This window comes from Acomys russatus, chromosome 14 (genome assembly GCF_903995435.1).
Source record: "Acomys russatus chromosome 14, mAcoRus1.1, whole genome shotgun sequence".
Lineage (NCBI taxonomy): Eukaryota > Metazoa > Chordata > Mammalia > Rodentia > Muridae > Acomys > Acomys russatus.
The window spans coordinates 47,089,063-47,105,731 of NC_067150.1; the positions used below are offsets into that span (position 1 = coordinate 47,089,063).

The window sequence follows — 16,669 nt, forward strand, 5'->3', positions numbered from 1 at the left end:
TCAATTTCATAATTCCTGGAATATATTTCTATTTGTGACCATCAGAAAATTCAAACCCTGTACCAGAGTTTATTAATGATTCAGGCATTCATATACAACTTTGTATCAGGTGATGAGATATAAATAATTTACTGTTATTTTTAATGTCTTTTTAAGAAATTTTGAAAACGCAATTCTAAAAAGTTGGGATCAATAGAAGATAGGTTTATAACAGCATATTATGACAATGGTGGTGGTGCTGATGTTAGCAAAGGTTGGATTCTTTTCAAATTACTTTATTAGCATATATTCATTAGGCATAATAATGGGCTTTATTATGACATTTGACTGCACATATATAATATATATTTTATTGATTCCTTGAGAATTTCATAAAGCATATGAAATTGCCATTGACATTTTCCCATCCCTTCACACCTAAGTTGGGATTTCTTCTTCTTTTTCTTTCACCAGGAAGTTGAGTTTGTGTTGCCCAGCAAGTCTTGGGAATAGGGCCTGCCCTAGTAAGTGTTTGACTTCATTGAAGAAATACAATCACATCTTTTTAAAAGGGCTGACTCCCCCTCTCCTAGAGGCTACCATATGCCATAGCTCCTGAGCTAGCAGTTGAATTTCACGTCGTCCCCTGCCCCAGCCTGTGCTGGGGTTTTAGACTAGCTAGAGCGTGAGACAGCCTCATGCGCACTGTACAGCTGCTGTGAGTTAATTATGTGCAGCTGGCTCATGGTGTCGGGGAGAATACTGTTTTCTTGATGTTATTGACCTCCTCTGGCTCTTACAATCTTTCCAAGCCTCAGGTATCTCTGTGGAAAAGGTCAACTTTTTTAACACTAAAACTAAACTCAGGGCCCCACACATGTTGAGCAAGTGCCTTATTTCTCAGAAATATTCCAGTCAATTTTTGGTAATGGTTCTGTAAAGCAGGTGAACAGCAAGTAATTTGGGTTTTGTTTTACTTTAAATAGCCCTCTGACAATGTTATACTGAGAAACAAATGTAAAACTAGTTTTCTCATCATTAGAAGAAATCTCTTACTACCAACTTAAGAAACTACATGGGACACTAATCTAAAGCAACACAGGAAAGTGTCCACCCACAATCAAATCACAGGATAAACAACTTAATATGCTTTCTAGTTGCAGAAGCAAGAAGTATAAATATGACAAACTTTACACTTTATGTTAAAGAAACTACTCACTTGGTCTTACTTATCTCCTTTTTTAAGTCCATTACTTGACGACACAAGAAAAGAAAACCTTATACAACCTTATTAAAGGAACTAGACATGACTGTGGTTATTGCTATCACATTCATTTCTTCTTCTTCACTTAAATATCCCATATCAACTGACTACGATATTTACTGTGCTTATCTCTTTAAGCTGTAGAATTTTACCTAATACCACTTGCAGATCTCCTAAGTTATTAAATTTTTTAAAAACCTATTATATACAAATGCCTTTAAAAAAGAAAATGAGGGATGCAGTAGCTGGCTTATTTGGTAAAGCACGTGCCGCTCAAGCATGAGGATCTGACCTGAAGTATCCAGCACACACACAAAACCAGGCACAGCAGCACACATCTGTACTCTGGAAGTGGAGGTGGAGAGCATGGGAGTGGCAGGAACAGGCCTAGTCACCCTACCGCCCTGTCAGCTCCAGGGTTAGGGAGTCTCCCTGTCTCATTTCAGGAGGACAGCAAAAGAGGAAGACAAACTGACACCCACTACTGGCCTCCACATATATGTGCATGCATGCCCATACCATACGCATACATGTGTCATGTACATACTTATATGTGGGAAGGACTACAAGTTTTGTTTTAGGTGAAAGCAATCTTGGCAGGCTTTGTCCTTGGAAACACCACGGATAGACTAAATGGAGCCATCTTAGGTCTGAAATTCAGGAAGTAGACCGGGAACTCCCGCCAGGCTATTGTGTTTTCTAGTCAAACATGGATAGGGGCATGGATCCTGACCTAGACCGGCCATTGCACACCCGAGGGAGATGCAGGCAAAGCAGAGAGGAGAAGACTACATCTTTTGGAGCAGGATCACATATGGATTTGGGAAGAGGCCAGCTTACAAGCCAGAGCAGCGTGCAGGCCAGAGACACCTGGGGATCCATCCCGTGAAACAGATACTGGAAGGTTTACTCTTGTTTCCCTTTAACCCTTTTCTTTTTTTGTATAGGATTGTTGGGTTGTATAATAAAGTCTAATTGTTAAAAAACAAAGCCAACACTTATACAAAGAGAAAAGTTAAAATATGTATGTACATAAGCCATATATATATACATTCAAAAGGAAACGCTAAAAAATAAAATTTGAATCATGACATATCTCATTTACATATGCGCCCATTTTCTTTAAAAGTTACGTAAGCAGCTAGTTAAGTGATACTTTGAATTAGGCCACATTGAGGTGCATTAATATTAAAGTGAGCAACAGGAACAGATGAGAAGAAATTAAGTAATCATACAAAACATAAAACTATAGATAATCAATGTATTTTCAGAGATTTGGGACTAAAGACAAATAAATTTCATCTTAAGATCAACTCCAGCTGGTTCTGGAGGCCCACTCTTGCAGTCCTAGAACTTGGGAGGTGCAAACAGAGAATCATGAATTCCATGCCATCCTCAGCTACATAGCTAACTCAAGGCCAGCCTAGATGACAAGAAATCTTGATTTAAAGGAAAAAAAAAAAAAGCAAAGAAAAGATTAGCAGGCATCCTTTCTCATCAATGGGAAAACCAGAAGTTGAAGGGAAAAAAAGCTTTTACTGTTACAAAATTCATGTTCTTTTCCTTTCTGACTTATTTTCTGTGAATGCTAGTTTGATAAAATATTTTAAATCAAACTATATACAAACTGATTCTGTTTTTAATTGTTATATTATCTTTTTCATCCTCTAGAAATTAATAAGAATCTTAACTATATGAGAACCTTACTATAAAAAATATTAAAATGAAATGACATATAAAATGCTTTATAAACCTGTCTTGTAAAGTATAAAGTTACAGTAGAGATGACTATGACTTAAAATTATACCTTTTAATATACTCATATGGAATTCTGATAAGTTGTTCTTACCAAGTCAGCAGCACTCACATTTGAAATATCTGAAGGGTCCGTCTCAGTCACCATTCCTGCTTTCTCTACTGGAACCTTGTCTTTGTCTGTTGGTAATGCTGTGGTGGCTGGTTGAGTAACGGCAACACATACTGCATCATTGTGAATGTCTGGTATTTCAGAAGTATGCACTGAACTGTCTTGAACACTACCAGAATTCTTGACATCATCCAATATACTCACTGTGAACTAAAAACACACACTTTTAGAATAAACCAAGGGTGCACTTCAAACGTACCAAGTATTAGGTTCTGTCAGAGCTAGTTCTGCTTAACCTATCAACTGTGAAGCAGCAGTTATCTTTCTAAGAGAAAACTTCTTTCTTTGTCTGTCTCTCTCAGTGTGTGTGTGTGTGTGTGTGTGTGTGTGTGTGAGAGAGAGAGAGAGAGAGAGAGAGAGAGAGAGAGAGAGAGAGAGAGAGAGGGAGAGAGAGAAGCAGAAGAAAAGAAGAAACCCTTGAGCCACAGGAAGTCTATCCGCAGGCCTACTATGTGTTAAGCATCACTTTCGGTACTCTCTAAAATGATGCTTTATAAATTTCAACATTTCCTCTTATCAGTTTTTATTTATTTTTAGCATTTATTTATTATGCACCTCTCTGTGTATGTACACATGCACACACGTGTCACTGAAATTGTGTGATCAGAGGACAAATTGCATAAGTAGATTCTCTACTTTCACTATGTAGGTTCTGGGTATTAAACCCAGGTCACTGGGCTTAGAAGCAAGAAGCTGTACTTACTGAGTCATCTCAGCAGCTCCAGTAGGCTGGTTTTTAATGAGTATTTCATATATCTCACAAGGAAATCTACTCACATGCATAATGCTGTCTACTGCACTCATTAAACCAAGGTATCATACAGTCTTTTGTGAACTATTTAGTATCAAACGAGAAGAGTCAGCATCCCGAAAATATTCTGAAACCATTTCTTACTAAAATATATTTTGGGGTAGTTTATTCAGATTTATCAAACTTGTCTTCTTTAAAACGTGATCTTACTAGTTTTTGAAAAATTAAAAAAGACACCCTATAACAGTCTCCAAAAAAAGGCTGAGCTAAGAGGACACATCTAAAACACCAGTGCATCTCCTCAGGCACTTCATAAGCTTTAGATCTGATGTTCCACATCCCCCTCAAGAATGATTCACACAGAACCAACAGAATGTGAAAACACAGAAGAACAGTAGCATTGGCTCAGACCACCTACATGTCTTTTCTTTTCTTTTTTTTTTAAGAGACAGGGTTTCTCTGTGTAGCCTTGGTTGTCCTGGACTCACTTTGTAGACTAGGCTGGCCTTGAACTCACAGCGATCTGCCTGCCTCCACCTCCCGAGTATTAGGATTAAATGCATGAACAACAACACCCAGCTTACATATCTATTTAAAAAATCTAACTTAGTAAATATAAGCAAGTTTATTTTCACACTCAAACAGATAAAAAATGGTGCTTTGTGTTCCAATTATACTTCAGGTAAAAAAAAAAAAAAAAAAAAACTAAACTAAAACCTAAAATTGTGAATTAAATACTCCTATCACTTCTAAATAAACACTGACAAACACTGCAGGGGCCATAAAGCTCCAGTTTTATGAACTGTTTCTAAAAATATCAAAGTTAGTCAAGTCTCAAGAGCTCTCTAGGCATCCTACTATTGGTCAGAACTTAGCATGCAAAGTTTTGATTTTAACATAAATATCATTTAAATTGCATCACACTGTTTAAAGTGCTATCATCACTATTAACCTGTCGGTCATTATGGTTTGTAATATTCTTGACAATATATACATTAGCATTACTCATGTTTAGTGTAAAGTTGGCTGTTTATTAAAAACTCAGTATCATTTATCAAAGAAATTAAAGCTAAACCATAAAATAAAATTGAGAAAAAATATAGATACCCTAATTACGTTTTTAGAGTAACAGTGAAGAATATGAATACTGTTATCACTTTGACATCCATCAGAACTAAGCTCTCACACTGAAACATTACAGCAAATACGTGAATTACTCAAACATTCTTTGTATGGACTACTCTTAAAATCTCAAGAATCAAATATATTTATTTCAACACACAAAAATAGCATTAATTTCAATACCATCAATAAAATTTCCAATCATAGGTAAAATTAAAAGGTGATTTCTTCCCAGGCACAGTGATAAGTGCTTAGAATCCCAGCACTGGAGAGGTAGAAGCAGGAAGAACATGAGGATCAGAGGTTACAGAGTGAAACCCTATCTCAAAAGCAGCAAGAGCTGGGCATGGTGCCATACACCTTTGATCCCATACCAGGAGACAAAGGCAAGTAAACCTCTCAGTTCCAGGGTAGCCTGGTTCACATAGTAAGTTCCAGGCCCACTGCGGCTATGTAGTGAGACCCAGTTTAAAAATAAAAAGCAGAAAGAGAAGGAAGTAAGAAGACAGGAAAGATGAAGAGAAGGAAGGAAGAAAGGAAAAAGGGAGGGAGGAAATGAGAGATGGAAAAAGAGAATCAACTGGACCTAGGCCCCCTACAAAGATGTAGCCAATGGGTAGCTCAGGCTTCCTGTGGTCCTCTGCTGGAGGGAGTGAGGGCTCTCTCTGGCATGGACTCTCTTGCCTGCTTTTCCATTACTTCCCCCTGTCAGGACTGCCTCTCCAGGCCACAGGGGAAGAGGACATGCTCAGTCCTGATGCGACTTGATGAGCTGGGCAGGTGGGGAGGGAGACTCTCCTTTTCTGAGGAAGAGGGAGGGGGGAATGGGGGGGAGAGGAAAGTGGGACTGGGAGGTGAGGAGGGATGGGGACATCACCAGGATGGAAAACAAACTAACAAATGTAAAGAGGAAGGAAGGGAGCAAAGGAGAGAGATTTCTCCACTAACTATCTCCAAACATTCAGGTTTCTTAAAGTTACATCCAATAAGTATATACTGACTACTTTTTTTTTTATATACTGACTACTTTTTACATGTCTAGAGCTCTTACATATTGTCTCAAATTAGAACACCGTGTAAGGTATCACCTTGAAAAAGTTTGCAATCTTACAAAGACATAAAACACATATACAGTAAAGAAGGTTGCAATACTAGAGCCTTGTCAGAGCCAGGCTTCACAGGGCAGACCTGTGGTTCCAGATACTCAGGAGGCAGAGAAGAAGATCACAAGTTCAAAATCAGTCTGGGCTACAAAAAAGGTTTTGAAAAGTGCAGCTAGGTGGTAAAAAGCACTTGCCTAGCATGTGCATGCCCCTAGATTCACTCACGAATACTAAAAAAAGTAAAAAAAAAGAAAGAAAGAAAGAAAAAGAAAAAAGCAAGATCAGGAAGTTAAGGGTTATTTCCAAAGGCGAAAATATCATTTGGATAAAGATTAATTTAAACAGTAAGTATCATTCTAAACTGAAAATATTACAACTATTTTATGAGTGGTTTATTTAGATCCTTTCTTCTGATAACAAAGAATATGTCATTATTCACTTTACATAACAATTATATCAAATGAATGAGAAATTTTATATAAATATCTTAAAAGCACATTAATTCTTAAGTCAAAGAGAAAAAATAATGGGAACCTTAACTACAAGAAAGATACTTAACACTGTTAGTAGAAAGATACTTAACACTGTTAGTTGTAGACAGTTAGAGAAAAACAGTTTCAATATCTCAATGTCATTTTTAATAATACTAAACCCCAATGAAGCACAAGAACACCATCTGAGCTGATTAATAACAAACTTTCTCAAGCTACAATCATTGCAACATTAAGTACAATCACTTTATTTCTGTATAAAGGGATAAAACAAACTGAACTATTGACAAAGAATGAATAAACAAATAACACTCTTTACAAAGCAAAAAAACCCAAAAAGCTGCAATGAGTTCTTCCAGACACTTGAAGCCATGAAAGCCTAATTGAGATGAGGAACTGTCCCTAGCGAAAAACAGTAAAGAAACAAAACCAAATGTACTACAAGATTCTAGATGATATCCTGAATCAGAAAACAAATAATATACAAAAACGATCAGTGGGACCACGCATACTAACATATTCTTGCAGTCCCTGAACTCAAGAAGCTGAGAAAAGATGATCAAGAGTTGAAGCCAGCTTGAGCTGCACAGCAAGACTATCTCAAAATAAAAAAGCAAACAACAAAAGCAGCGAGGCATGATAGGACATACTGCAATGTCAACCATTGACAGGCTAAAGCAAGAGCATAGTTAAGTTCTAGACCCGCCTGGGCTCCATAGGAAGACCCTGCCTTTAAACCATAGACAAAGGGCAAGATGGTCCAGTGGGTAAAATGCCAACCTGATGCCCTCAGTTCAAAAATCACAAACCAAGATGGTAGAAGGAGAAACCTATAAATTGGCTGTCCACTGACCTCCACAGGTACATACTAATAAGTGTGATCTTTAGAAACAATTTTTAAAGCCTTTAAATTTTTAACATAATACTAAAAAGTTGATACAATAGGAAAAATTTAAGTGCTAACTATATATTAGATATTATATAAATGTTAAATTCATTTTATAATATAATTATATAAAATAATGCATGTGTTCTCAGAAGATACAAGCTGTAATAAAAAAAAAAGGGGGGGCCGCTTTGCTATTGGTATATTAATCTCAAGTGTTTAGTATAGTATAGACAGACATGCAACAGAGGAAAAAAAAAAAAGAAAATGTAGTAAATGTTATCTTGTCAATCTAAGTAGGGGTTAGATTTACCAATAATCTTAAACTTTCCTTAAGATCTCAAATTTTAAAATTAAGAGTGAAGTGGAAAAAGAAAAAAAAGGGGGGGGGGAAGGAAAAAGAAAAAAAGGAAAAAAAAAGAGTGAAGTGGAAAAACAGACATTCCAGCACACACAGATGTCTCTGAAAACAGTAGTGAGCATTTTCAGAATATATTACCTGAGTTCTCTCAGAGAGAGGATGGTCAGAAGAGTGTAATGAGTCTTTGCGCAGAGAGTCCACTGTAGAACATCTGTCTTCCACAAGTTCCCCTTTCTGTGCCCTTTCTTCAGGTAAAAGGCATACGTTTTCCTTATCACTGTCATCCTTTGACCTTAAGGTTTCTGTCACTAGTGAAACTCTTGGCATCACTGCTGTTGACCGGGAACGAACTGGCCGTCCTCTCTGAACAGTCTCCCATCCCTCGGCATCTTTCCGTTCTACACAATTAAGAGAAGAAAATATATCAAATTTTCTTTAGATGATAAAAATATTTTTTAAAAGCCTATAAAACAGAAATGTTTTCCAATTTAACTCGTCAATTTCTCCTTCCATATTGTTTTTCCTAAAATATTTTAAGGCAAATTCTAGACATTATTATACCTTTTCTGTAATTAGTCTGTTTGATAACAGAAAATATCTTTAATAATATTAGTATATGCAGCAAAGGTAATAATGCTGTAAATCATACCAATTCTATATTCAATGTTTAGTCATGCTTAGCTTTATGAAAACAGAACATGTTATTAAGTTTATCTTGTTCATATTTTAAAATAATACAAATTAAAGGAGAAATCATAAAATGAGTAAGAACTACAAAAAAAGAAAAAACTGAATTATAAAATTAAAAGAGTTTAACAAGAGATTTCAGTTTCCAGTAACTTAGCCACATCCCCTTCAAGCCATGATGATGAATCTCTTAACTGCTTAAAAGAAAGAGAAGCGCAACAAGAAACTTGGACCTGATCCATTAGCCAAGACAGCCAACACAAACACTATCATATGACTAGATAATTCAAGCAAGGAAAGGGGGAAATTTCAAAATAAAAACTATACCAAGGTCTCTTGGAAATAAAAAATGAAAGGAAACAAATAACATCTTGAATGAACCTTCAGTGAAAACTATATTGATAAATTATTCCCATAATAACGAATGTTTAAAGACAGCAAATCACGCGTTAAACTGTCTGAGCCACTCAAACAGAATATTAGACCAAAAGTATAAACTAAAGATTACATCTCCTTTCAGTCTTATATACATAAATATTCCAATATTAAAAATGTCATTAGTAAAGCTGCATTAAATTCAACTCAATACAACCACTAGCTGAAAAAGAATTAAGGTATACACATATAATATACACACATATATAATACACACACACACACACACACACACACACTACACAATATGTTAGTCCTGAAATTTCTTTAGTTGGTTTTAGTTTCTTGGTTCACAGTTACTTATTTTAGAGCTTAAAAATATATATATACATTTACATATATATATATATATATATATATATATATATATATTAGAGTTTAAAATATTTCACGCTGAAGTCTTCTGGCTTCTATGGTTGCTATAAGTCTGGGATTATTCTGATCATTCTTATATGTCAACTCATGTGTTTCCTATGCTACTTTTTTTTTTTAACTTTGCGGTTTTGACATTCTATAGTAACAATCATTTCAGGGAAAATAGTCATTGAATTTTATGTATTTAAAAAGTATATAAATCATTGTTTTATTGAACCTTTTTAAGCATCCAAAATAAACATAGATATAACAACAAAAAAAATTAATTAAGGTATCTGACCTGGTTGTGATACATTACCTCATAAACCATAACAGTTAACTCACTAATGCTTGGTTAGACTACTTTAATCAGTGTTTGAGAGATGGCCTTCCTGTGACCTACATGTTAGGTCTTGGCATTAAGATTAGGTAACATCATAAAATATCTTTTTTTTTTTTTTTCCCTCTTTGAACATATTTCTTTTTTTCTTTTTTTTTTTTTAAAGATTTATTGTGTATAAGTGCTCTGCCGGCATGTACATCTGCCCACCAGAAGAGGGCATTAGATCACATTATAGATGGTCGTCAGCCACCATGTGGTTGCTGGGACTTGAACTCAGGACCTTTGGAAGAGCAGTCAGTGCTCTCAACCTCTGAGCTCTCAACCTCCAGCTCCTGAACACATTTCTTTTCTTTTCCTTTTTTTTTTTTTTTCTTTTTTTTTAATTTTTTTTATTAATTTATTCTTGTTACATCTCAATGTTTATCCCATCCCTTGTATCCTCCCATTCTTCCCTCCCTCCCCTTTTCCCCTTATTCCCCTCCTCTATGACTGTTCCTGAGGGGGATTACCTCCCCCTGTATATGCTCATAGGGCATCAAGTCTCTTCTTGGTAACCTGCTGTCCTTCCTCTGAGTGCCACCAGGTCTCCCCCTCCAGGGGACATGGTCAAATGTGAGGCACCAGAGTACGTGAGAAAGTCATATCCCACTCTCCACTCAAGTGTGGAGAATGTTCTGACCATTGGCTAGATCTGGGTAGGGGTTTAAAGTTTACCACCTGTATTGTCCTTAGCTGGTGCCTTAGTTTGAGCGGGACCCGGGCCCAAATCTGCCTATCATAATGTTCTACTTGTAGGTTTCTAGGACCCTCTGGATCCTTCTACTTTCCTATTCTCCCATGCTTCTCTCATCTAGAGTCCCAATAGGATGTCCTCCCCTCTGTCCCAGTTTCCTGGTAAGTGAAGGCTTTCATGGGACATGCCCCTTGGGCTAGTATGCAGATATAAGTGAGTATATACCATTTGACTCTTTCTGCTTCCGGGTTAACTCACTCATTATGATCATTTCTAGCTCAATCCATTTATCCACAAATTTCGGGAATTCCTTGTTTTTAATAGCTGAGTAGTATTCCATAGTGTATATGTACCACAGTTTCTTTATCCATTCTTCTACTGATGGACACGTAGGCTGTTTCCATGTTCTGGATATTATGAATAAGGCTGCTATGAACATGGTTGAGCAAATCTTCTTGTTGTGTGCTGGAGCATCTTCTGGGTATATTCCAAGGAGTGGAACAGCTGGGTCTTGAGGAAGCCCTATTCTCATTTTTCTGACATAGCACCAGATAGATTTCCAAAGTGGCTGTACTAGTTTGCATTCCCACCAGCAATGAAGGAGTGTTTCTCTCTCCCCACATCCTCGCCAGCATGTGGTGTCACTTGAATTTGTGATCTTAGCCATTCTGATGGGTGTAAGATGGAATCTCAGAGTTGTTTTGATTTGCATTTCCCTGATGACTAAGGAGCTTGAGCATTTCTTTAAGTGTTTCTCAGCCATTTGATATTCCTCTGTTGAGAATTCTGTTTAGTTCCAAGCCCCATTTCTCAATTGGCTTATTCGGTTTGGTGGGGTTTAATTTCTTGAGTTCTTTATATATTTTGAATATTAGACCTTTGTCAGATGTAGGGTTGGTGAAGATCTTTTTCCAGTCTGTAGGCTGTCGCTTTGTTCTCTTGACAGTGTCTCCTGCTTTACAGAAGCTTCTCAGCCTCATGAGGTCCCATTTATTAATGGTTGACATTAAGGCCTGGGCTGTTGGTGTTCTGTTCAGGAAGTTGTCTCCTGTGCCAATATATTCCAGGCTCTTCCCCACTTTTTCTTCTAAGTGACTTAATGTCTCTGGTTTTATGTTGAGGTCTTTAATCCACTTGGATTTGAGTTTTGTGCAAGGTGACAAATATGGGTCCAGTTGCATTTTTTTATACATAGACCTCCAGTTAGACCAGCACCATTTGTTGAAGATGCTATCCTTTTTCCATTGAATAGATTTGGCTTCTTTGTCAAAAATCAAGTGACCACATGTGTGTGGATTCATATCTGGGTTTTCAATTCGATTCCACTGATCAGCCAGCCTGTTGCTGTGCCAGTACCATGCTGTTTTATTTTTTAATTTTTTTCCCATGCTGTTTTAATTACTATTGCTTTATAGTACAGTTTGAAATCAGGTATGGAGATTCCTCCAGAGCACCTTTTATTGTACAAGATTGTTTTAGCTATTCTGGGTTTTTTGTTTTTCCATATGAAGTTCAGAATTGAACTTTCAATGTCTTTAAAAAATTGTGTAGGTATTTTGATAAGGATTGCATTGAATCTGTAGATAGCTTTTGGTAGGATGGCCATTTTTACTATGTTAATTCTCCCGATCCATGAGCAAGGAAGATCATTCCATCTTCTCAGGTCATCTTCAATCTCTTTCTTCAGAGTTTTGAAATTTTTTTCAAACAAGTCCTTCACTTGCTTAGTTAAAGTAACTCCTAGATATTTTATATTGCTTGTGGCTAATGTGAAGGGTGTGGCTTTCCTAATTTCTTCCTCTGCAATCTTGTCATTTGTGTATAGGAAGGCTACAGACTTTTTTGAGTTAATTTTGTATCCAGCTAATTTGCTGAAGGTGTTTATCAGCTGTAGGAGTTCTCTGGTGGAATTTTGAGGGTCACTTATGTACACTATCGTATCATCTGCAAATAGGGATAATTTGACTTCCTCCTTTCCCATTTGGATACCCTTGATCTCCCTTTTGTTGTCTTATTGCTCTGGCTAGAACTTCGAGTACTATATTGAAGAAATATGGAGAGAGTGGGCAGCTTTGCCTTGTTCCCGATTTTAGAGGACTTTCCTTGAGTATCTCACCATTTACTTTGATTTTGGCTATTGGTTTGCTGTATATAGCCTTTATTATGTTGAGGAAAGTGCCTTGTATTCCCGATCTCTCTAAAACTTTAAACATGAATGCATGTTGGATTTTATCAAATGCTTTCTCTGCATCTAAAGAGATGATCATATGGTTTTTTATTTTCAGTTTGTTTATATGGTGGATTACATTGATGGATTTCCGTATATTACACCATCCTTGCATGCCTGAAATGAAGCCTACTTGGTCATGATGAATGATACCTTTGATGTGTTCTTGTATTCGTTATGCAAGTATTTTATTTAGTATTTTTGCATCGATGTTCATAAGAGAAATTGGTCTGAAACTCTCTTTCTTTGTTGAGTCTCTGTGAGGTTTAGGTATCAATGAGACTATGGCCTCATAGAATGAATTTGGTAATTTTCCATCCATTTCTATCTTTTGGCGTAGCTTGAAGAGTATCGGTATTAGCTTGCCCTTGAAGGTCTGGTAGAATTCTGCACTGAAACCATCTGGCCCTGGGCGTTTTTTGGTTGGAAGACCATCGATGATTGCTTCTATTTCTGTAGGGGAAATGGGACTATTTAGCTTGTTTATCTGTTCTTCACTCAACTTTGGCAAGTGAAATTGATCAAGAAAATCGCCATTTCCCTTAGATTTTCAAATTTTGTGGCATATATACCTTCAAAGTAGGATCTTATGATTCTTTGTATTTCTTCAGTGTCTGTAGTTATGTCTCCCTTTTCATTTCTGATTTTGTTGATTTCAATACTGTCTCTCTGCCTTTTAGTTAGTTTGGCTAATGGTCTGTCTGTCTTGTTGATTTTCTCAAAGAACCAGCTCTTGGTTTTGTTGATTCTTTGGACTGTTTTCTTAGTTTCTAATTTGTTAATTTCAGCCCTGAGTTTGATTATTTCCAGACGTCTATTCCTCTTGGGTATTTCTGCTTCTTTTTATTCTAGGGCTTCCAGCTGTGTCGTTAAGATGCTTATGTGCGATGTTTCCAATTTCTTTTTAAAGGCACTTAGTGCTATGAATTTTCCTCTTAGCACTGCTTTCAATGTATGCCACAAATTTGGGTATGTCGTCTGAACACATTTCTATAGGCTTGATATCTTTATTTTGCAAGTTTAGAAAAATTCAAATGTACAACCATCTTAACCTAGAATCTTCTTTGTAAAAAGATATTTTAGTTTCACATTTTTTTCAAGGTACTTATAAAGTTACTTCAAGCTTCTTTAACTCTTGTGATGTAAATTTGAAGGCATATTTTAAATTTTTTAGATTTCTTCTGGTTGTCCAAATCTGAGGCAATGCTCATTTTCATGCCCTATCACTGCCTTGTCAATACTGCCACCATCTCTACAATATTCCCTATTTCTTCCCTGACATATACTTTTGCCTCTTTTTTTTTCTTTCATTCATATTACTAGATTCTGGTAATTTTATTCATCTATTTGAAAAATACCATTTTAATTTATAGCTATATATTTTTACGCTTAACTTCCTTGAACTTAACCATCTGTTTTGCAAATTCAAAAGGATATCTTAATTTTTCTTCTGTATCTCAAAAGTTCTTAAACATTCATATTTACTCATTCTTCAAATTTTCTCTGAGATGTCCTTTCTGACATTATTCAGAAGTATAATATGAAGTCCCAAAATTTTCAGAATTATATAGCTATCTTTGCAATTGTTTCTAACTCAATTCCACCTGATTAGTAACAAAATATGCATTATCTCTATTTTGTGGAGGGTGTGAAGATGTGGAGGTATGGAGTGTGCACTACACTAGGTGCTCATATGGAGATCACAGAACTTCCGGAGTTGGTTCTTTCTCTCTACCATGTAGATCCCAGGTACTGAACTCAGGCCATCAGGCTTGGCAGCAAGTTCTTCACTTAGTGAGCCATTTCACCAGCACCACTTCATCTCCCAAGTGATTTAGATCACCTGAAATTTTGCAAGACTTTCCAGCACGTTTTAATTTGAGTAAATGGTCCATGCATGCATGCATACGTATTTAGACTTAATAGTTTAGGCTATAAAAAGGGGACTTAAATGAAAATTGGCCTTTTTCTTGCCAAAAACAGCCATAAAAACCAGACAAAATATATAACCAAACTGTTTAAAGGCACTGGAAAGCAACCAGGAGGAGCATGTCTGAGAAACTACAATTCCTGAGTGAAGGGAATGGCAGCATCAGACCCACATTCACCTTAGCATTTTCACTGAAGACATTTGAGATTCAGAGTGCAATAAATTGAGCTCTAGAAAAAACCAACATTCCTGGATGACTGAAAAAGATTAGAGTCCAGAGTCAACGCCTTGCAGAAAGTGGGGGATACTACAGAGAAACGAGCATCCCCTGAAAAAAATCTGCATTCAATCTTCTCCCGAGCTGCTGACAACTACTTTTTATACACAAGGCAAGACTCCAAGAAAACAGCAGAGAGCAGCAGCTGTGATGTTAACGAGCTAAGCAGAAACTGAAGCAACTGTACAATGCTGGGAAACAAAAACTGGAATTCAGGGATGTGCTGAGTTTTGGGATTTTCAGTTGAAATCTCAAAAGGAGTAATAGACCTTAATACAATCTCAAACCAAACCCTGATAGGATTAGGAACACTGTCTCCTCTTTATATTACCAGCTTGGCCCACTGGTTACATACAGCCTGGAGGGACTAGGATATAAATGTAGGCCTGTATTTTTGCACCATTCACAATACTTGCTCCAAGTTCCATACCAATCTCAAGGCTGGCATAAGGCCCAAATGTAGGCTTTGAATTATAACAGGCAGGGGCTTCTGTTGAAAGGGAAGGGGATTCTCTTTATTCTCGTACCTAGGCCTTAGTGAGAAGTGCTGCAGGCAAAAAGGTCTGAAGCAGCCATAGCTAGTGCAGAGCCTTGTGAAATAGGAGCCATAGATTCAAGTGCAGTGGTCCTTACAGCTGAAATAAACCATTACTAGATGGTAGATGATGATTTAAAACAGCAGGCTGACTGGGAGGCAGCCTCTCAATTCGCCAAAGGGCTGTATGTCAGCTTCACATTTGAAGCAGCCAGATATTAAAATGAATCTGACAACTAACTCTCAGAAAGTTGAGTGGTCAGTTCTAAACAGCTCAAAGTATTAAAAGAGGGGGAAACTTCAAGGATTAGCTATATCAAGAAATTAATATTAAATCAGCATTATTAACAGCACTTATCAGGACCCTCTTCCTATTGTGTTGAAGACCATTTAACTCCCTACCAAGTATCTTTAAGGAGGGTTGGATACATGCAGGCTATTTTAGAGATATCTTCCTTAAAAACAGTAGGCTATCAGGGAAAACAATCTTTTATGAATTTAAGAACGACCAGAATATAAAAAATGTTTTAACATACAAATGGTTAGTTGTGGCGGACAGAGAGAAACATCTTAATTTAGCGGCTTGGAGGAGACTACTTGCTGCTTTGCTGTTGATGGAAATTGGTATCCCCCAAAAGAACCCAGTGATCCTAAACAGCCGGGAGAAGTAAAGGGGTCTGCACCCCTCTCCCCACTAACCTTCTTTCTCTTACCCAGGGTCAAGGAGTTAGTGGAATGGAGGTAGAGGCTTCAATACAGCAAGTAAAACAGAGTTTAAAAACTAGCATTAAAAAAAAAAAACAAAAAAACCCAGCATCAATAGCTAAAGAGACAGTGTGCTGTACTGGCTGGACTGATGCATGAACACACATGGACTAAAATTAACCACACAAAGAAGCACCAATTCTACAAATTAGAAAAACATTATAAGGGGAGCTAAAGAGAAAGTTAGAGAGTTGAAAGATACTAAAATCTGTTTTAAAGAGAGTGCATACAATTCGGGTATTTGGGGTTGTTTTGTTTGTTTGATTGATTTTGGTTTTTGAAAGTACAGATGTTTCAAATATCTGTTATCAGAGTAAAAAGACAGGGATGACAATCAGATGCTGAAAATCTTTTTAACAGATTCTAATCCTATCGTGCACCCAAACATAAATACATGTCTATGAGAAAGCTGACTTTAAGTTGGGCATTTGATATGTTTCTATGGTTTTATCACAAATGTGTGATTTAACACAGAATTACATTTGTTTTTATATTCTGG

At 36.7% G+C, this 16,669-nt stretch overlaps 1 protein-coding gene across 3 annotated transcripts in view; it reads right to left on the minus strand.

Annotated features, from left to right (window-relative positions):
• Scaper (S-phase cyclin A associated protein in the ER) overlaps nucleotides 1-16,669 on the minus strand; it is a 315,920-nt gene that overhangs the window by 266,102 nt on the left and 33,149 nt on the right. The window contains exons 5-6 of one of the 3 annotated variants that reach the window (XM_051156493.1): nucleotides 8,023-8,282; nucleotides 3,111-3,320 (exon numbers count right to left, since the gene is read on the minus strand). In XM_051156493.1, the coding sequence (XP_051012450.1) occupies nucleotides 3,111-3,320; nucleotides 8,023-8,282 (470 nt within the window). Of the gene's footprint in view, nucleotides 1-3,092; nucleotides 3,321-8,022; nucleotides 8,313-16,669 lie in introns of those variants that run through there. The other 2 variants (XM_051156492.1, XM_051156489.1) reach the window with 2 other exon arrangements.